Here is a 22568-nt window from a genome sequence, read left to right on the forward strand (position 1 = left end):
GGAGGATGAAAAAGAAGGGTTCAGCAAGACCTTGCCCACTTTCTCCTTTGGGACATCAAATGGCACTGCCATCCTTTTTCATTCCTATTGGGGACAGGAGTCAGGATGGGTATGCACTGCAACCTCATGGTCATTAGTAAACGTGTGTCTGTAGGTCACATCTTTAGGAGGGCTGCATCTGAACTCATAATATTACTGTATGAACATTGAGAACTTATTTTAGTAGTGATGATTAATTATTTTGGATATACTTTTGATCTCAAGTATTTGTCTCTGTATTTAGTATCTGGTGTTTAGGTGAAAAGGGCTTTTCCTCTGCTAACTTGAACAGAGATTTGAAATAAACCAATGGTTAAGTTCTTCTTGCTGTGAATAGCCAAATTTTATTTCCATGAACACTTGAAAGTCAATTTTATTAGTTTTCTAAATTTCACACATAATACATTTTTACTATCCATTATTTTTCCCATAGTTGTGGGAAGAAATTTAAGTTATATGTTTTAACTTAAGTCAAGTTAAAATTTATTGATTTAATTATTCAGTTTATTTTGAAATATACAGGTATCACATCAATTGAAATTTACTATAAATGTATATAATGACAAAACTATTGCTACAAATTAAAGTATCCATTAATTGTTTCTCAATATTTTGGGCTGTTTTGAGAATTAAAATATTGGCAAACCGTTTTGAACAATTTGATGTTTGAAATAATAGTGTTCATTTTCATTTTGAGAAATCATATTCAAACATCCTTACAAAATAATTATCTAATTGGACATTAGCTATAACTTACATTACAAAGTTTAAGGGCATTGAATTAATTTGCCTTCTTGCAAATGTTATTGAGAGTAGCATATCTCTTATCCATATGCAGATATCCATATTTCTCTGATAGAATCTAATTTGAACACATCAAGACAGATTGGCATTTTCAGTACCATAAAAAACTGCTTTGCTAATTGCAAACCATATTTAGTATGACCTTATAACAAAGTAGCACCTTAAGTGTCATGCTTTGTCTTTAATGTGCACACTGGAGCTGGGTTCATTTGTATCAGACAACTGTACTTCATGAAAAGGGTTTTTTTCTTGATAGGCAATTAGCAGTAATTAGGCAGATTTGCCTCAATAAGATGTCAACATGAGATTGTTTAAAAAAGTTGAATGTCAGTGACTTAAAAAGAAAGTTCTTCTGACACATAGGTATGGCATATGAAACATGAAATGTTAATTTAACTTTTCTGCTTATTATTCATGCACAATATTATTTTGTCATTCAGACACTACGCTGACAGAGTATAAGGGTGTTAAAATAGTGTTGCTAGGATAAAAAGAGGATTAATCTACCAATGGCCAATTAGCCAAAGGGTACTTAATGGTCTCTAAAGGCTACTGAAGTCTAACTACTAGCAAAAGTATTGGTAAAAAGTCCTCTATATTACCTTCATTTGCCTGACATTTTGTGAAACATACTGTAGGCTTTTAATAACCGCATTTGTCAGGAAATAGTTTATAAATGAATGACACAGTAGCTCGGTGGATTTTTCATAAGAAATTTTGTTACATAAATAATTACATCTCTGGCTAAGATTTTTTTTGGTTGTTGGTTTCTAATTTTTAATTATTGCTCTTAAAAATCTCAAGTATCATAACAAAGGAAAATTCATGTTTTTAAATTTAAACCTCTTGTTACTACACTTGGAGGAGTTACTAGTCTTAACTATTTATCTTTGTAAGTAAGTATTTGTATGGAAAATATTTGTGTTAGTGACCTAGAAATTAATGTGATTGTCTTGATAACTTACAATATTTTAATCAACTATGTATTTAGTCCTATGCATGAACAACATACAGAATTTTATCCCTTTCAGTTATATTCCATGTAAAAGCATAATATTCCCAGTAAAAGAATATTGATTCTATTCACTGGAGGGAGAAATATCACTAAGATCATGACAACTTTCTAGGGAGTTCTTGCCTATAGAATTTACATAGCTCTTGTTCAACCAACATTTTCTCTCCAGTCTCATTTACTTCAATTCTGGTAACAACATTTGTTATTAATTATTAAAAACAATAATATTTTTAAATTACTGCCTCTTTTTAAGTGTGAACCAGAATAATCAAATTGTGAAAATATAAATGAACTTATTTCTGTATTCAACATTATGTCTTATGTCAATCCTAAGTAGAATTTAAGATTAGAAATTTTGGTGAAGTTTTTGGAGACAAATCACTTCCATTTAATGATAGCTTTTCTATACTTTGACTCTCAAACCCTTTGGCTTTCAAAAGGAAAAATAAAAATTGGAAACTGCATTATTATTATAGATGGGAACTAAAGCTCACTTTTTACTTTGGTTACTGATTGACCTCTTACAACTGGAAAGAATTTTGCCATCAATGTTTCCTCCATAGGGTTTCAAGAAAACCCTGATCCAGTAACCCTGGCATTCTCCCTCATATTTGGCCGAATTTTCTTGAATTTCTGTGTCTCTATTTTTCAGATCCCACTATCCTAACTAAAAATATTTTGTAAATTTTTAAATGGTTCATTACTTTTAGTCCAGTGTTAGAAAATATATGGGAAAAACTGAACAGTGTCTTTGAATGTCATAGGGTGGTTATTGTCCAGAAAAAAAGGGTAAATCAGAATCATTCTCATAATGGAAGTGAAGAGTGACACCCCATACTGTTCCTTTCCCTTGGAGCACTGCTCCTAAACTAGTTGAATACCCAAAAGCATTTTCTTTACATGTGCTACAACTAACATTACATTTGTTGAATAGGCAGATATTGAATATTTTATTCTTTAGAGACATCAAGATCAGAGAGTATCTAAAAATATATTGTTTGGGGAGTAATTAGGGGAATGGCTCTTTCAGATATTTTTTCTAAATCCTTTATTTCTCATTATTGGGCCTGAAGAATGTTTTTCATTAAGGGTGTTTTATTTTTTCTGATAATTTATTCTTTTTTTAATTTGCCAGTTATTTTTTTTAATTTCAGAATATTCCAGGGGTACAAATGTTTTGGTTACATGTATTGCTTTTGTACAGTTTGAGTCAATGTTATAAGTCTGCCCATCACCCAGATAATGTACATTGTGCCTGTTAGGTGTAAATTTACCCAACCCCTATTCCCTGCTACCACGTGCTTGATTTTCATTGAGTTTTACTTCCATATGTGCATGTAAGTGTTGATCCATTAGTTCCAATTTAAAAATAGTGAGTACATGTGATGTTTATTCATTCTTGTGATACTTCACTTAGAAGAATGGTCTCCGGTTTCATCCAGGTTGTTACAAAAGCTATTAGTTCCCCTTTTTTTTAATAGCTGAGTAGTACTCCACGGTATACATATACCACATTTTCTTAATCTCATGAATTGATTGGCATTTGAGTTGATTCCACATCTTTGTGATTGTGAATTGTGCTGCAATTAATATTCTAGTACAAGTATCTTTTTGGTAAAATGATTTTTTTTCCTTTGGGTAAATGCCCAATAGTGGGATTGCTAAATCAAATGGTAGGTCTACTTTTAGTTCTTTGAGGTATCTCCATACTGTTTTACATAGAGGTTGTACTAGTTTTCAGTCCCACCAACAGTGTATAAGTATTCCTTTCTCTCCACATCCATGCCAGCTTGGCACATCCATGCCACATCCATGTTGTTTTGGGGCTTTTTGATAAAAGCCATTCTCACTGGAGTTAAGTGAGTTCTCCCTGTGGTTTTGCTTTGCATTTCCCTGATGATTAGAGATGTTGAGCATTTTTTCATATGTTTATTGCCCATTAGTCTTTCTTCTTTTCAAAAGGTTATGTTCATGTCTTTTGCCCGCTTTTTTATAAGGTGGTTTGATTTTTCCTTGCAGTTTTGCTTGAGTTCTTTATCAATTCTAGTTATTAGCCCTTTGTTGGATATATAGCATGCAAATATTTTCTCTCATTCTGCAGGTTGTCTGTTCACTGTATTGATTTTTTCCTTGTCTATGCAAAAGCTTTTTAATTTGATCAGGTCCCATTTATTTATTTTTGTTGTTGCTATGATTACCTTTGGGGTCCTCTTCATACATTGTTTGCCTAGGCCAATATCTATAAGAGTTTTCCAACATTTTCTTCCAGAATTCTTATAATGTCATGTCTTAGTTTTAAGTCTGTTACCCATTGTGAATTAATTTTGGGGTGTGGTGAGAGGTACAGATCCTGATAACTCATTCTTGAACATTAAAAAGTTTACCAAATCTCCCCAATGGGGAAGAGTTGGTCAATTTCTCCAGGACTACTTTCAGATATCTTCTCTTGAGTAAAAGCTGGAAAGCACCTTGGTCGAAGATCTAGGTTAGGGCATTTAACAGTACCTAGCTTCTAGGATACATTTGATAGAAAAAATCAGGAGAACACATGGGGTGAAATTGGCTCTAACCAGCATTTTCCAGACAGAAATTAAAGACAGAAGCAGTATCCTTAGTTTTCTGTTTTATTTCTTCATAGCACTTACTATAATTTATTGTTATATGTTTCTAGGTTACAGACTAGTAGCCACCTGAAGGCAAGTGTTGTAACTCTTTTGTTTATCATTGAGAACTAGTACAGTACCTATCATAGTATGTATAAAAAGATTGAATGATAGATATTGAGTCAAGTTCTAAATCTAGATGCTCCCTATCCACATCCTCCAGAAAATGTCAAGTGGAGGCCAAGAATAAAAGCAGTTTGTGAATGAAGTCCCATATAAGAGAACTAGGGAGAGTAGGCCAGGGGATACTTATTTGTCCTGTTCACATGATTCCACAGTTACTGTTGAGAGCTGCAAAAGGAAGCTTCTGGCCACAGGCTTTTTGCTTGGCAATTAAACTACAAAATGAAGATCTGGTAGAGGCAATTTGTATTTGTAATATAGAAAATGGAACATACAAATAAGTAGAAAAAGAAGGAAGTATTTTTTTAAAATAAGAAAATGAAACAAGTTGTAAAGTAATTGAGAAAATAAAATTAATACAAAATTATGGCTAAAGAAAGCAAAAATTAAACCAGGATGAGAATTCTATATAAATGACACACTATGGGGTTTGGGATACTTGCATGAAACAGGGCAGAATGGCAGTAAGGGAACAAGGAATAGGTTGAAGAAAGGGGCTGATTTTTTAAAAAATTGAGATCTGTATTTTCAGTGCTATATAACAAATGACCACAGATTTAGCTGCTTAGACACAAAATATACATTCGTTACTTCACAGTTTCCTTAGTTCAGGAGTCTGGCACAACCTAGCAGGGTCCTCTGCTCAGACTATCATAAGGCTGCAATCACTGTATCAGCCAGGCTCCTTCATTTCTGGAGCTTAGGCTTCACTTCAAGCTCACATTTGTCAGAAAAATTCAGTTCTTTTGGGGTGTAGGACTAGGTTCTTGTTTTCCTGTTGGCTGCCCAAGGGACCTTAATTACATCTACAGAATTTCCTTTGCATATAACATGATGGAATCATAGGACTGGTGTAGCCCATCACATACCCAGGACCCCCCCCCCCACATACAAGGGAGGGTATTATATCAGGGCACTTGTCCTTGGGGGTCATCTGAGAACTGTGTCTACCACAGAATTCATTACTAAAGGGTAAGATTTTTAGTGTATTTTTGTTTGCTCTTACAGTTGCTTAGAGGGTTCTTTCCTTTTCAGAGACTTATGCTTCCTCAACGTGAAATTTAAATAAATTATAAATAGCTAGTGTTTAGTTTTAAATTTTTATAATGTTAAGTTCTATTTTATAATCTTTGGTTAGAAATAATTTACTACACATAAATCAATAGACTTTTAGAAGACTGGAGGGATTGCACTGCTGGGGATATAGAGTCAGAGGAGCAAATCTGCCTTCAATAAATGTGTAGCCTACTAGGGATCCTAAAGTGATCCTAACTAAACAAGTATTTATGGCTTAACTATGACTAAAGTTTCTGTCATGAGAGAAATTATAGGGATATTATATACATAAGTTAAACAAAGATTTTTATTAATACTAATCTAGGTCCTCAGCATTGAAGACAGTTCTCAGACTCAGTATGGTGGCATTTGCCACAAGATCATAATGCTAATAAGGCCACACATTTAAAATCTACCAAGTGTTATCACAGATGTTTTAAAAATTCTGTCCTCCAGATTACCTATGTTAAGTAGCTAGGCACCTTTTCTATTTTTCAATAAGGAAACAAAGTCCTGTGCTTGCTCATGGTACCTTAGCTGGTCAGCAATAGACCCAGAGAATTAGAAGCCAGAAATTAAGACTCTTCCATGTGTGTTTTGTTATTACTTGTTTTTAATATAATATGACTTAAATATTTTTAATCTTCAATTAGAAATGAAAAGGTAATAGTAGAGAAATATGAATCATGCTACTAATCAGAAAAGAAAAATAATTACAATTTTAAGAGTAATCTTAACTTATTGGTAGATTTTCTTTTAACAAGGTGACACACAAAAGCAGTCTCACAGCCCAAACCAAGTATAAGCAAAAGAAAGTTATTTATACATTTTGTCTCATCTATAGCATTTCTCAAATAAGAAATAGAATTTTTACTGAGAGGATTTAGTAATAGAGCTCCAGTTATTTGTCCAGAATGCTAAAGGATAACCAAAGGATTGTAAACTGGTGGAATATATGATTTGCATACTTCCTCTGTTTCAATAGGTGCTTTGTAGTATTTCTATGCCTATATAACTAACATTAGAAATATGTTTTATAGAATATAGATTTTAAATATCATTTAATCAAAACATTATTCCTATTTTAATAAAGTACAAGTCATTTTGTTTACTGCTTCCATAATTTCGGGTTTCTTTAGTAAATTTTTATGTTGTTAAATTGAAGTTGAACTTTACATATGTATGTCTTTTAGAACAATATATTTATTGGCTTGGTCTTTCGTAGCTGTGGAGAGCATATTTATAGTGTCAGGATTTGCCAGCTAGAAGGAGTATACAGAAATTTAGTGGCATACAAGTATAATAAATAAGAGAAGCCACTCAGAGGTGTTCACATGGGAAGAACAGAGAAGAGAGTTCATGAAGGAGGAAACACTAAACTTCCCTTTAAGGATGAGAGAGATTTCAGCAGGAGGAGACAGCATATATAGAGTCATCGATATAGAAGTGGCAGGCAGGTTTGGGGAATGGCAGGCAAGTTAGACTTCAGGTGATGTCTTGACTGAAACACAAATTGGCAATAAATTTTAGAGAGCTTTAGTATCCACAAACATCTGATCTTTAGTCTGTTGGAGTGAAGAACCCCTGAAGGTCTTTGAATAAAGGAGTAACAGGTCACGTTATTTTAGGAAGTTGTATAAAAGGTGGTGGGAAAGATGGTAGAAAGAGGAAAGGCTACTGCAATACTTATAGTGGGATAATGAGAGTCTGCATTTTGAGAGTGGCAGAAGGAATGAATATGAGAAACATTATGTAATTTGTATAAACTGGGAATTGACTGAACATAGATAATTAATAAATAGGAAAGGAGATGGCTTCAAGCATGGATGATAACCAGGAAGATTTTTAGGTTTAAGGAAATTATGAGTTTACTTTTAGACATTAATTATCAGGTACCTTTGGGACAATTCATGAACAAGTATTTCCTGAAAATCTATATAACAATGCATTTTGGCTAAAATATAGCTAAAGAAATAATTTTTTCACAAAAACATACTGTTTTTCACCAAAATGGTTTAACCTCAAATATATCAAAGCTCCAGTTTTGAATCCATGATCTGAAATATTTATATTTAACAATATGTACATGCCTATACAAATACATATGTAATTATGGATTTGTTGATATAGTTTCTAGAAGTTGTGTTTTGAATATAGTGTTAATACTTAAGTAACATGTCTCACATTTCTATTACTGTACACTTGAGCTATATCTTTCACTATTTCTAATTGGAATTCTTAAAGAAAGATTTTTTTCCCTCTGAGAGATTTCAGTATCATTTTGCCTAATTGCACCTTATGTTAAACTACCATATTATAAGCTTCTTTGCAATAATAAAATAGTAATGCAGTTACTCTCTTAAGGAGCTCTGAGTTGTTATGCCATTACAGTTTGGTGACATTATGCTGACTATAGATTGGTGAATGAGAAGGGCTAACATTAAGATGGTTTCTTTTACACTCCTTCATACAAACATTACTATTATGTAATTTAGCAAAATGTTTAGGTTATTAAAAAATCAAATGTAAGGACTTTAGTGCAATTCTACCTAACATTACAGACAAGACTTGCCAATAATCAATCAAGTGCATAAAACAGCAAGTTTGCACACTATTTATTTGGACTAAATCTCTAACAAGCTTTGTCTGTTAATTAGACTTAACATTTATGTTGCTAAATGAGAAGCATTTTGGCTGCTATGTAGGGTGGTAAGACCTACCCAGTGGAATAAACAACTAACATCTGTTATCCTGTCCTGCTCCAGCTTGGCTTTTACCAGTTAAGTACTACATCAGCCCTGAAGTCAAGGTTATCAAATGTGTGAATCTCTGGCTCACCCATGTATATGTGAAGGTAAAGAAATAGTGCATCCTGAGTAAAGACCAGCCAACTAAAAGATATTGATTATAGCTAGTCCATTTTGTTTTAATTTTACAAGCCCTACAATCTTAAGCAAAATCTAACAGAGGTTAGAATTTTTGTGAAACTTTTATAATAGCTATAATTAATTTCAGTTCTTTTTTTTTTTTTAGCATTTTCCTACCTGTAGAATCTTATGCTGATAATTGTTAGATTAAATATTGTTACTTTTATCGTATATTTATATTTCTTTTCTTTTTTAAAAAACAAGAAGCTAAATTTGGATTTGGCTAGTCTTCGGAAAGAAAAAGAAGATTTATTAAAGAAATTGGAATCCTCATCTGACATCACAAGTTTAGCAGAAGAAGTTTCCCGGGGAACAGTTTCACGGATACAAGTTACATCACTTGGTCCTACAAGGAGCATGGATTTGGAATTTAAGCAACTGCAGTGTAAACTAAAGGTGATTATAAAGTTGACTGTGCGTGGAAACCTATGTTACTCAATCCTCAAAGTCATGTTTATATCAACACGAATGCATTCTAATAAAAGTAAATTAAAGTATAAATAACTGAAAAATTATTAATGCTGTGTTCAACTTCATCATTCAGTTTTAGACTGGTAGATTTTTATGTGGTAATTGATAATAGTATTTTCTCAAAAAAATGACAAGACAACACAAAAAGCTCACTTAGAAGCTGATAGAAACTGGTTGGTGCCTTCCACTGCAATACTCAACTCCTTTCTTCTCCTCATGCCTCCCCCCAGCTGAACAGAATCCTTTCAAGCATGTAACAGCATAAACAGAATTGGTTTTCTCTACACACTTGCTCCTATTTTAATTTGGTTGTTGTGGGTTGGAAATGGGGAAGGAGGAGGGAAGTGCAGGGAAGGAGGGAGAAGCAGCAGAGAGCAAAGGTGGGTTGATGTCATAGATTTCAGCAATTTAAACCTGGGAGTGAGAATAAAAATCAATGTTCTTTTTGTTTATAAAGAATTGTACCTAATCCAGGTAATACTGTCAACAACTTAAAAGTAAGGCCGACCTTAGTTTAAAAGGAATTATCTTGTAAGAAACAGGATTTGTGAGTTTTAATTGGAAAGTTCATTTTTATGCTTCTTATAAAACAAGCTCATTTATTCCTCACATATTTAATTATTTTTTTTTTTAGTGAGGATTGTTAGCTGGAAGCTAAAAGGGCAGTCAGTATATATCGGACCATAGTAATAATAAGAATCACCAGAAATAAAATCCTGATTGTTAATGGACAAAGTGTATTAGAAGTGGAATAACTGTGTAAGAGGGTACTGGAATACTATATAGAACTGTCAAATAGACTCGTCATTTTCAATACAAATAGGATATGTATACTCTCCAATAATAATATCTTTTCATGTAGGATTACTAATAGGATAAAATTTAAAAAATGAATGTATCATTGCTTGAAAATATTTTTGCTTTATTAATAATAATCAGATATACAAACTGGCATTGGTTAAGAGCCTTCTTGAATACCATCTTCTTCAGACAATTTTTATGGCAGAACTTGCCTCAGCTACATTTTGTATGTTTAAACATCTTATATAATATTAGAAATGGGAGATAAAAATAACTACAACTTGGGGGCATATATCTTTTCTTAAAATGTGTTTCTGTCTCTGAAAAAGTACGATAAAATGTATAAAGTGAACATTTTAGTGTTTAGGTTTCATATACAAAAGATAAGATCATTCATATAGTCTTTGATCTTATCTAATACATTGACTATAATTCATAGTTCTGTGATTCTTCATTTATATGTCTTCATGATTCTAACATAACTAGTTTTCACTGAGATGAAATAGGATGCTAGATCCAGTATTATTTGATAATCTGACTTATAAAATTTTAAAAATTAAGTTTTAAGTTGATTAATATTTTACTTATTTTACTTATTACAGATGGTCTAACATAATTTTGGTAATAACAGGTCCATGTGAGTATCTGTAAGTTATTTGCATTATGGTTTTCCATATATAAATATCCTCTTGCTTTGGAGGAATGTGTAAGTTGGAAAGGTAACCAGGGGTCCTCAAACTTTTTAAACAGGGTGCCAGTTCACTGTCTCTCAGACCGTTTGAGGGCCGGACTATAGTTTAAAAACACTATGAACAAATTCCTATGCACACTGCACATATCTTATTTTGAAGAAAAAAAACAAACGGGCAAAAACACCCACATGTGGCCCGTGGGCCATAGTTTGAGGATGCCTGGGTAAGACTAATGAGAATGCCTAAAGCAATTTAGTTTAAAGTGACATTGTTCATATCTAACCTAGCGTCTTGGAGCACTACGCTGACCAAAATGCATAGGGACAAAAAGGGTAAATCTTTACTTTTGTCTTGTTTCATGTTTTAATATAGAAATTTCCTAGAAGACCAGGTAACTTTACATAATATTCTCTGCTACTACAAATTTCTGTTCCCATATTAGTTTGTAGGGCTTCCATAACAAAATAGCAAAGATTGGTTGGCTTAAACAACAAATATTTATTTTCTCCCACTCCTGGAGACTGGAAGTCCAAGATCAAGGTGTCAACAGGTTTCATTTCTCCTGAGGCCTTTCTCCTTGGCTTGTAGATGCCTGTCTTCTCCTCGTGTCTTCACATGGTCTAGCCTCTGTGTGTCTCTGTGTCCTCATTTACCCTTCTTATAAAGACACCAGTTGTAATGAATTAGGGCCCACCCTAATGACCTCATTTTACCTTAATAACCTCTTTAAAGGCTCTATCTTCAAATATAGCCATATTCTGAGGTACTGAGGGTTAGGTGAGAATTTCAACATATGCATTTGAGGGGTAAGGAAGGGAAATACAATTTAGTCCATAAAAGATAACAAACTACAAATGTAATGATTTTCTAAGAGGTAACTTATTTTCTACTTAATGTGTTTATACTTAATTAAGAAAATGGGTTAGATTTGAATATATTAAAGGTCTTCATATATCTTTTTTATACTATCCAATTGGTATTAGACTTTCCTATGTAATTTCTTATATGTACTTTTCAGATGTCCCTGGTTCATTCAATGCCATTAGAGTGCTGATGTGCATTTTCTATATCTTTAGTTTTACACATGTTAGACATCAAGGCACCCAGCTCCATGTAGACAGATAATAAAATATTCAGAGATTTATAAATTCCTTCCAGTGAGTGATACATACATTCATTGTTTATATTTATTTTAATTTTTATATAATTTAGATTTAATAATATTCCAATTTATTTTGCGAGTTTTTTTTTTTTTTTAATTATTTTTTTTATTTTGGCATATTATGGGGGTACAGATTTTAAGGTTTCAATAAATGCCCATTTCCCCCCCTCCCCCCAAAAGTCTGAGTCTCCATCATGACCATCCCCCAGATGGTGCACATCTCACTCACTATGTATGTATATACCCGCCCCCCTCCCCCCTCCCACCTGCCCAATATCCTATTACTGTAGCACCTATGTGTCCACTTAGGTGCTACTCAGTTAATACCAGTTTGCTGGAGAATATATCTGGTGCTTGTTTTTCCATTCTTGGGATACTTCACTTAGTAGTATGGGTTCCAGCTCTAACCAGGAAAATATAAGGTGTGCTATATCACCATTGTTTCTTAGAGCTGAATAGTACTCCATGGTGTACATATACCACATTTTATTAATCCATTCTTTGATTGATGGGCACTTGGGCTGTTTCCACAGCCTTGCAATTATGAATTGTGCTGCTATAAACATTCGAGTGCAGGTGTCTTTTTTGTAGAGTGTCACTGGATCATTTGGGTAGATGCCCAGCAATGGGATTGCTGGATCAAATGGTAGATTCACTTGTATCGCTTTAAGGTATCTCCATATTGCTTTCCACAGAGGTTGAACTAGTTTGCAGTCCCACCAGCAGTGTAGGAGTGTTCCTCTCTCTCCGCAACCACGCCAGCATTTATTGTTTGGAGATTTTTTGATAAAGGCCATTCTCACTGGGGTTAAGTGATATCTCATTGTGGTTTTGATTTGCATTTCCCTGATGATTAGAGATGTTGAGCATTTCTTCATATGTTTGTTGGCCATTCTTCTGTCTTCTTTAGAAAAATTTCTGTTCAAGTCCTTTGCCCACTTTTTAATGGGGTTATTTGATTTTTTCTTCCTAATTTTCGTGAGTTCTAAGTATATTCTAGTTATCAGTCCCTTATCGGATGCATAGGATGCAAAAATTTTCTCCCATTCTGTAGGTTGTCTGTTTACTTTCATGACTATTTCTTTGGCTGTGCAGAAGCTTTGTAGTTTGATCATGTCCCATTTATTTATTTTTGTTGCTGCTGTGATTGCCTTTGGGGACTTCTTCATAAACTCTTTGCCCAGGCCGATGTCTAGGAGAGTGTTTCCAACTTTTTCCTCTAGAGTTCTAATAGTTTCATATCTTAGGTTTAAGTCTGTTATCCAGCGTGAGTTGGTTTTTGTGAGAGGTGAAAGGTGTGGGTCCTGTTTTAGCCTTCTACAGGTGGCTATCCAGTTTTCCCAGCACCATTTATTGAAGAGGGATTCTTTTCCCCAGCGTATGTTTTTGTCTGCTTTGTCAAAGATGAGATGGCTATATGAGGATGGTTTTATATCAGGATTCTCACATCTGTTCCACTGGTCAATATTCCTGTTTTTGTGCCAATACCATATTGTTTTAATTACTACAGCTTTGTAGTACAGTTTGATATCAGGCATATTAATGCCTCCCATTTTGTTTTTGTTGCCTAGAATTGCTCTTGATATTCGGGGTCTTCTTTGGTTCCATACGAAGCGTAAAATTATTTTTTCTATATCTGTGAAGAATGCTGATGGGATTTTAATAGGTATTGCATTGAATCTGTAGATCAGTTTGGGTAGTATAGACATTTTGATGATATTGAGTCTGCCGATCCACGAGCATGGTATGGATTTCCATCTGTTTACATCCTCTGCTATTTCCTTCCTCAGTGTTTCATAGTTCTCCCTGTAGAGGTCTTTTACCTCTTTGGTTAAATATATTCCTAGGTACTTTAATTTCTTTGTTGCTATTGTGAAGGGAATTGAGTCTTTGATTTGGTTCTCAATTAGATTGTTGTCGGCGTATATGAATGCCTCTGATTTCTGTGTATTAATTTTGTATCCTGAGACTTTACTAAATTCATTGATCAGTTCCAGGAGTTTCTTGGTTGACTCCTTGGTGTTTTCTAGATACAATATCATATCATCAGCAAACAGTGAAAGTTTGATCTCTTCTGCCCCTATTTGGATACCTTTGATTCCATTTTCCTGTCTGATTGCTGTAGCCAAGACTTCCAGCACTATGTTGAACAGAAGTGGAGATAGTGGGCAGCCTTGTCTGGTTCCAGTTCTAAGTGGGAATGATTTCAATCTTTCCCCATTCAGTATGATGTTGGCTATGGGTCTGTCATATATGGCTTGTATCATTTTTAGGTATGTCCCTTCTATGCCTATTTTCTTAAGTGTTCGTATCATGAAAGGGTGTTGAATTTTGTCAAAAGCTTTTTCTGCATCTATTGAAAGAATCATGTGGTCTTTGTTTTTGCTTCTGTTTATGTGGTGAATTGCATTTATAGATTTACGTATGTTGAACCATCCCTGCATCCCTGGGATGAAGCCCACTTGGTCGTGGTGGATTATTTTTTTGATAAGTGTCTGGATTCGGTTAGCTAAGATTTTGTTGAAAATTTTTGCATCTATATTCATTAGGGATATTGGTCTGTAGTTTTCTTTTTTTGTTGCATCCTTTCCTGGTTTTGGTATCAGAGTAATATTCGCTTCATAAAAGGTGTCGGGGAGGTTTCCGTTCTTCTCCATGTTGTGGAATAGTTTCTGCAAGATAGGTACTAGTTCTTCTTTATAGGTATGGTAAAATTCAGGTGTGAAACCATCTGGACCGGGACTTTTCTTTTTAGGGAGATTTTTAATTGCTGTTTCTATTTCAGCTGTTGAGATTGGTCTGTTCAGGGAATCTATTTCTTCCTGGTTGAGCCTAGGGAGGCTGTGTGTTTCTAGAAATTTGTCCATTTCCTCCACATTTTCCAGTTTGTGTGCATAAAGATTTTTGTAGTATTCATAAATTGTATCTTGTATCTCTTTGGGATCAGTTGTGATATCTCCTTTTTTATTCCTGATGGAGCTTATTGGAGATTTCTCTTTTCTGCTTTTCGTTAGCTTAGCCAATGGCGTGTCAATCTTGTTTATTTTTTCAAAGAACCAACTTTTTGTTTTATTAATCTCCTGAATAGCTTTCCTGTTTTCAATTTCGTTTAGTTCTGATTTGATCTTGTTGATTTCACTTCTTCTGCTGGGTTTGGGGTTGGTCTGTTCTTCTTTTTCCAGCTCTTTGAGTCGTTTCATTAGATTGTCTATTTGTGATCTTCTTGCCTTTTGGTTATAGGCATTTATGGAGATAAACTTTCCTCTTAGAACTGCTTTAGCTGTGTCCCAGAGGAGTTGATAACTTGTCTCTCCATTGTCGTTTTCTTCATAGAAGTTTTTTATTTCCGTCTTGATTTCTTCATTTACGAAGTAATCATTTAGTAGGAGGTTGTTTAATTTCCACGTTTTTGTGTAGAAATGTGAGTTTCTGTTAGGGTTGATTTCTAGTTTTATTCCACTGTGATCTGAGAAGGTACATGGTATGATTTCTATTTTTTTAAATTTCTTGAGATTTTCTTTGTGTCCTAGGATATGGTCAATCTTAGAGAATGTCCCGTGAGCTGATGAGAAGAACGTATATTCAGTGGATTTTGGGTAGAATGTTCTGTAGATGTCTGTCAGACCCAATTGTTCTAGAGTTTTGTTTAAGTCCATTATTTCTTTATTAATTTTCTGTTTGGAGGATCTGTCTCGTGCCGTCAGTGGGGTGTTGAAATCCCCGGCTATTATGGAGTTGCTATTAATCCATTTGCTTAGCTCCAGTAAGGTTTGCTTTATGAATCTGGGTGCACCTAAGTTGGGTGCATATATATTTAAAATTGTTATCTCTTCTTGTTGGACTGTGCCCTTCACCATTATATAATGACCCTCTTTGTCTTTTACTACTTTTGTTGGTTTAAAAACTAAATCGTCTGAAATTAGAACTGCCACACCAGCCTTCTTTTGGCTTCTATTTGCTTGGAATATTGATCTCCACCCTTTTATTTTTAGTCTATGTGCATCCTTGCAGGTTAAATGTGTTTCCTGAAGACAGCATATATTTGGCCTGTATTTTCTTATCCATTCAGCCAGCCTATGTCTCTTGAGTGGAGAGTTTAAGCCATTCACATTTATTGAGAGAACTGATAGGTAAGGTAGATTACTGATCATTCTGTTGGGTTGGATGTTGTTGCTATGATTTCTGTTTTGAGCCATTGTAATATCTGGCCTTTAATATCTTTGGGTTTTGGTTGTTTTTATATTCGTGGGTTATTATTATGATGTTCCGTGCATAACGCTGTTTTAAGTACTTCTTGTAGGGCTGGTCTTGTCTTGGTGAATTCTCTGAGCCTTTGCTTGTCTGAGAATGTTTTTATTTCTCCTTCATATATGAAGCTTAGTTTTGCAGGGAATAATATTCTAGGCTGGGCATTGTTTTGTTTCAAAAGAGTGAGAATGGGGCCCCAGTCTCTTCTTGCTTGTAAAGTCTCATTAGAGAAGTCTGATGTTATTCGAATTGGCTTTCCCTTGTATGTCACTTGCTTCTTTTGCCTTACAGCTCTTAGAAGGGCCTCTTTAGTTGATACTTTGGTCAGTCTGATGACTGCATGACGTGACGTCTTCCTGTTTGCATTGAATCTCCCAGGGGTCCTCTGGGCTTCTTGAACTTGTATATCGAGATTTTGAGCAAGGCCTGGGAAATTTTCCTCTACTATATCTTCAAACAGCTTGTCCAACCCTTGAGTGTTGTCTTCTTCCCCTTCTTGTAACCCTATGACCCTCACATTAGGTTTCTTCACATAATCCCACAGCTCTTGTAGGCTTTGCTCTTTTCTCTTGTTTTTCTGCTCTATTTCTGTGACTGATTTATTTAATTGGAGGGAGTTATCTTCAAGCTCTGAGATTCTTTCTTCTGTTTCATCTACCCTGTTCTTGAGACTTTCCACTGTATTTTGTAGTTCCTTGAATTGATTCTTCATTTCCAGGAGTTCGGCTACACTTTTCTTCAATGTGTCTATTTCTTTTCTCATATCCTGGAGATTTTTTGTGGTTTCTTGGTGTTGGTTATTGAGTTGTTGTTGCAGCTGGGTGAGTGTTCTTATGTTCCACATACGAAATTCCTCTTCTGTCATATTGGTTGCCTGATTTTGGTCGGTGTCCGTCTCTAGGGGGCTGGTGCTCCTCTTTGGGGGTGTGTTTTCCGTTTGGTTCTTCATATTTCCTGAGTTCTTTCTCTGATTTCTTCCCATGTCGATCAGTTGTTGTTTCTTTCCTTAGGTTATTGTTTGGGTATTCACACACCTTGTTTAGTTTCTGAGGCGTTAGGTGGTGCCTGTGGGTGAAATTGGACCACTCCCTGTATATTGAGTCAGTGGGTGCCGTGGAAAGGCTGTGCAAGATGCCGTCCCTGTCAGTAGGTGGCGTTTGCTTGGAGGAACAGGCTATGGTGTTGATTTTGAGTCCTGTTATCAGCTCTCGTTCTGGGCAGAGCTGGGTTGGGTAAGCCTGCCCTCAGGCCGTTAGCAGGGGTCAAAGTTCTGTTCTCTGCTTCCAGGGAGAGCTGTCAGGGCGGGGCTGGAATGATCCTGCTCAGCCAGAAAGTCTGGGTGTGGGGGTGGGGCTGTCTGAGACACACAGTCTGCAGCAGGCCTCGCTTCTTTCCACCCTCCCCAACTCCGCAGCTACTCCTGGGCCTCTGCCAGCAGGCCAGACCACAAGCCACCAGGCCTCCCCGGACTGTGATGCCGGCGGGGAGATTCCCTGCACAGGAACGCCACCTGGGTTGGGCGCACGGCCTTCTGGGAGGAGGGTTGCCCTCTAGGACCCGATCCGCCCCTGGAGGCACACAGACCTCAGTAGGCTGTTCACGTATAATCCTTCTGTGCCCTGGGCAATGCTAGCCCTAGGTGCAGGGGATCTGGTCCGCAGGTCCGACCTCTGGGTCCCAGAGTTCAAACTGTATTCCCACCAGGGAGAGGATTTCTGGTCCTAATTCACCCACAGGGAGCCCAAGCTGAGTCTATGTCTCTCAGCCTCTGAGTCGGCACCGTTTTCCTGGGAACACGGTGCCAGCAGCACCTGGGAGGGCGGGCGGGGTCCCAAACGGGAAGGTCCCGTTCCCTGGAGGTGCCTCCGGCTGGTGGCTGTATTGTCTCTCTGGGCAGCCGCGGGTAGGGTCGGCGGAGGGGAGGAGGAGGCAATATGGCGCCTGCCGCGCGGCTCGGGTCCGTGCACACGGAGGTGCCCGGAGGAAGTTGGGAACCTGGTGCCACGTCTGCTACAGGCTCACCGTTGGCAGGCGGCGGCAGTCTCTGGGCTGATGTCCGCGGGTCTCTCCACCCGCTGGGGAGCCCACCAGCAGTCCCGAATGCAGGGGAGGGGAAACAGCAAATCCACCTACCCTTGCCGCTGGTCTCCGGGCTGCTCCGGTGGTCTCAGCCTCCAGTTCTCCTCCGCAGCCTCCTCCCGTGGAGTCTCCCGGGGTCTCAGGTACCCCTCCTTCCGGCCCTTGTCCGCTGTATGCTCGTCTTCTTGCTTCTTTCCTCTAGTTTCTGCTAGAATCGGTCTTTTCTGCAGAGACCCTCTGTCTGGCGGTGTTATTCGTCCGCCATCTTGCTCCGCCCCTTCTATTTTGCGAGTTTTTGACTTCCTTTTTTTAGGAAAATAGTATGAAAGTGTTTTCATTTTATTTTATTCTTTTATTTTTTAAATATATTATACAAATATTTGTTTTGTTTATTTCAAAAAAGTTAGGGAATACAAATTTTTTTTAATTCAAAGTATTACAGGGGTACAGATGTTTTTGGTTATGTCAATCATTTTTATAATTCTTGAGTCATGGTTATAAGAGTGCCTGTCAACCAGATAGTGTACATTGTACCCATTAGGGTAGGTTTTTGCCTGTCTCCACCTCCCCTCCCCCTCTGATTGATTTCTGTTGAGTTTTACCTACCTCTATGCACAGGTGTGCTCATTGGTTAGTTCCAATTTAATAGTGAGTGCATGTGGTGTTTGTTTTCAATTCTTTATATACTTCACTTAGGATAATGGTCTCCAGTTCCATCCAAATTATCGCAAAAGATATTATGTCATCCTTCTTCATGTCTGAGTATTATTCCATGGTATACATATACCATATTTTGTTAATCCACTCATGAATTGTTGGGCATTCGGGTTGATTCCACATCTTTGCAATTGTGAACTGTGCTGCAATAAACATTTGTGTGCAGATATTTTTCTGATAGAATGACTTCTTTTCCTTTGGGTAAATACCTAGTAGTGGGATTGCTGTATCAAACAGTAGGTTGACTTTTAGTTCTTTAGGAATCTCCATACTGTTCTCCACAGAGGTTGTACTAATTTGCAGTCCCACCAACAGTACATATGCATTCCTCTGCATCCATGCCAGCATCTGTTGGTTTTTGATTTCTTAATAAAGGCCATTCTGACTGGGGTAAGGTGAAATCTCATTTTGATATTGATTTGCATTTCCCTGGTTATTAGTGATGTTGAGCATTCTTTCATATGTTTGTTGGCCATTTGTCTATCTTCTTTTGAGAAGCTTCTGTTGATGTCTTTTGCCCACTTTTTAATAGGGTTGTTTGTTTTTTCTTGCTGATTTGCTTGAGTTCTTTGTAGATTCTGGTTATTAGTCCTTTATTGGATACATAGCTTGTGAATATTTTCTCTCATTCTGTAGGTTATCTATTTGCTCTCTTAATTATTTCTTTGGCCTTGCAGAAGCTTTTTAAATTTAATCAAGTCCCATTTATTTATTTTTGTTGTTGCTGTACAAGTGTTTTTTGTTATGTGGATAAATTGTCTCATGCTGAAGTCAGGGCTTTCAGTGTACCTGTCACCAGAATAATAAATATGTACTCAATAGGTAGATTTTTATTCATTGTCCCACCACACCCTCTTCCCTTCTTAGTTTCCAATGTCCATTACTGCTCTATATGTGTGTGTGTGTGTGTAGTGTGTGTGTATATATATATATATATATATATATATATATATATATATATTTCATTTAGGACCCACTTATAAGTAGGAACATATAACATATTTGTTTTTCCATTCCATTTCACTTAGGGTAATGGTCTCCAGTTCCATTCAAGTTGCTGCAAAAGACATTATTTCATTCCTTTTTAAGGCTGAGTAGTACTCTATGGTAGATATATATATCATATTTTCTTTATCCACTAATCAGTTGTTGGGCACTTAGGTTGATTCCATATCTTTGCTATTGTGAATTCTGTTGCAATAAACATTCAGGTGCAGGTGTCTTTTTAATAAAATAACTTCTTTTCCTTTGCATAGATACCCAGTAGCAGTATGGCTATAGCAAATGATAGATCTACTTTTAGTTCTTCTAGGAATCTCCATACCATTTTCCATAGCAGTTGTACAAGTTTAGATTCCCACCAACAGTATAAGCATTCCCTTTTCACCACAACTGTGCCAACATATATTGTTTTTTGACTTTTTAATAATATTGATTCTGATAAGGGTAAGGTGGTATCTCATTTTTGCTTTAATTTGTATTTCCTTGATAATTAGTGGTATTGAGCATTTTTTCATACATGTGTTGGCTACTGTCTATCTTTTTTGGAGAAGAGTCTGTGTGTTTTGCCAGCATTTTGATGGGGTTGTCTTTTTCTTGCTGATCTACTGGAGTTCTTTGTAGATTCTTGATAGTAGCCCTTTGTCAGATATATAGTTTACAGATATTTTCTCTCATTCTTCAGGTTGTCTATTTACTCTGATTATTTCCTTTGCTGTGCAGAAACTTTTTAGTTTAGTTAAGTCCCATTTATTTATTTTTGTTGTTGCTGTATTTGCTTTTGGGGTCTTCCTCATAAATTCTTTGCCTAGGCCAAAGTCTAAAAGAGTTTTCCCATGTTTTCTTCTAGAATTTTTATAGTTTCAGGACATCTATTTAAATCTTTAATTCCAACTTGAGTTAATTATTGTATATGGTGAGAGATAGGGATCCAGTTTCATTCTTCTGCATGTGGTTATCCAGTTTTCTAAGCACCATTTCTTGAATAGGGCATTCTTTCCCTAGTATATGTTTTGTCAGCTTTGCAAAAATCAGTTTGGTCATAGCCATATGGTTGTATTTATGGGTTCTCCATTCTGTTTCATTGGTCTATGTGTCTGCCTTTATACTATTACCATCCTACTTTGGTCACTATAGCTTTGGCGTATAATTTGAAATTAGGTACTATGATGCCTTCAGATTTGTTCTTTTTGCTCAGGATTGCTTTGGCTATTTGGGATCTTTTTTGGTCATATGAATTTTAAGATTATTTTTTCTAAGTCCATCAGAAATGATGTTGGAATTTTGATGGGAATTGCCTTGAATCTGTAAATTACTTTGGGAAGTATGGACATTTTAACAATGTTGATTCTTTCAATCCATGAGCATGGGATGTTTTTCCATTGGTTTGTGTCATCTCTGATTTCTTTCATCAGTATTTGTAGTTCTTCTTGTAGAGATCTTTCACCTCCTTGGTTAAATGTATTCCTAAGTATTTTATTTTCTTTGTAGCTATTGTAAATGGTACTAAGTTCTTGATTTGACTCTCATCTTGACTGTTATGAGTATATAGAAATGCTATTGCTTGTGTACATTAATTTTGTAACCTGAAACTTTACTGCATTTATTTATGATTCTAAGAATCTTTTGGTGGAGTTTTTAGGGTTTTCCAGGTATCAGATCATGTCATCAGGAAACAGGGATTGTTTGACCTCCTCTCTCCTGATTTGGATGCCCTTTATTTCTATCTCTTGCCTGATTGCTCTAAGACTTTAGTACTATGTTGAATAGGAGTGGTGACACTGGCATCCTTGTCTTACTCCAGTCTTAGGGATAATCCTTTTAGCTTTCCCCTATTCAGTATGATGTCAGCCATGGGTTGGTCATATATGGCTTTTATTATTTTGAGGTTTCTTCCTTCTGTGCCTAGTTGTTGAGGATTTTTATCACAAAGTGGTGCTGGATTTTATTTAATGCCTTTTCTCCATCTATTGAGATGATCATATAGTCTTTCACTCATTTTTATAGATTCCATGTTCTCTTCTAGTTTCCCAGGAAGTTAAGAATAGTGAAGGATAGTAATTTTTACACTACTGTTTCTTTGTGTGTAACCTATTGTTAGACCTATTCTAAGTGTTTTATAAGTATTAATTCATTTAATCCTCATTTCAAACCTCTAATAGGTTCTGCTACTACCACTATTTTACAGGTAGAAAACTAGACACAGAAATAATAAGTTACATGTCCAAGGTTACACAGCTGCTAAGTGGTAGAGTTGAGATTGCAATTCAAGCCATCTGGCTCCAGAGCCCTCATTCTTAATCATTATACTGCAAATTTTAAAGCATATTCAGTAAACTTAATATAGGAAAGCTTTAACCAGATAGAATCTTACCATTGTGACACTTTTGAAATTTGTGTTTTATATCAGATTTTAGGTCATGCTGCAGATAAATATTGTGTAGTAGGGAATGGAAAAGGGACAAAGGACCTGGGTTTTGGATCATCACTTTTTGGCCACTAACTTCTTGTAAGACCTGATTGAAGAAATCACTTAACTTCTCTAGAGATCTAAAGCAGGATATCCTTTCTACCAATCTTATACAGGTTTTTGAGGATTAAATGAAATAGCTGTCAGACATAGAGTACTGGCAAAAGTGTATCTTAATGTGGCATTATTTTATTTATTATAATTCAGCAATTGCTGAATTATCCAGAAGTCAGAGTTATAACCTTTTCAGCTACATAAAATACAGTCTTAAGTCTAATTACAGAAAATAATCAAACAGCTAT

At 35.9% G+C, this 22568-nt stretch overlaps 1 protein-coding gene across 5 annotated transcripts in view; it reads left to right on the plus strand.

Moving 5' to 3' along the window:
- CNTLN (centlein) overlaps nt 1-22568 on the plus strand; it is a 299553-nt gene that overhangs the window by 223813 nt on the left and 53172 nt on the right. For all 5 annotated transcript variants that reach the window (XM_076008761.1, XM_076008762.1, XM_076008763.1 and 2 more), the window contains one exon: nt 8832-9023. In XM_076008761.1, the coding sequence (XP_075864876.1) occupies nt 8832-9023 (192 nt within the window). The remainder of the gene's footprint in view (nt 1-8831; nt 9024-22568) is intronic.

This window comes from Microcebus murinus, chromosome 12 (assembly GCF_040939455.1).
Source record: "Microcebus murinus isolate Inina chromosome 12, M.murinus_Inina_mat1.0, whole genome shotgun sequence".
Classification (NCBI taxonomy): Eukaryota; Metazoa; Chordata; class Mammalia; order Primates; family Cheirogaleidae; genus Microcebus; species Microcebus murinus.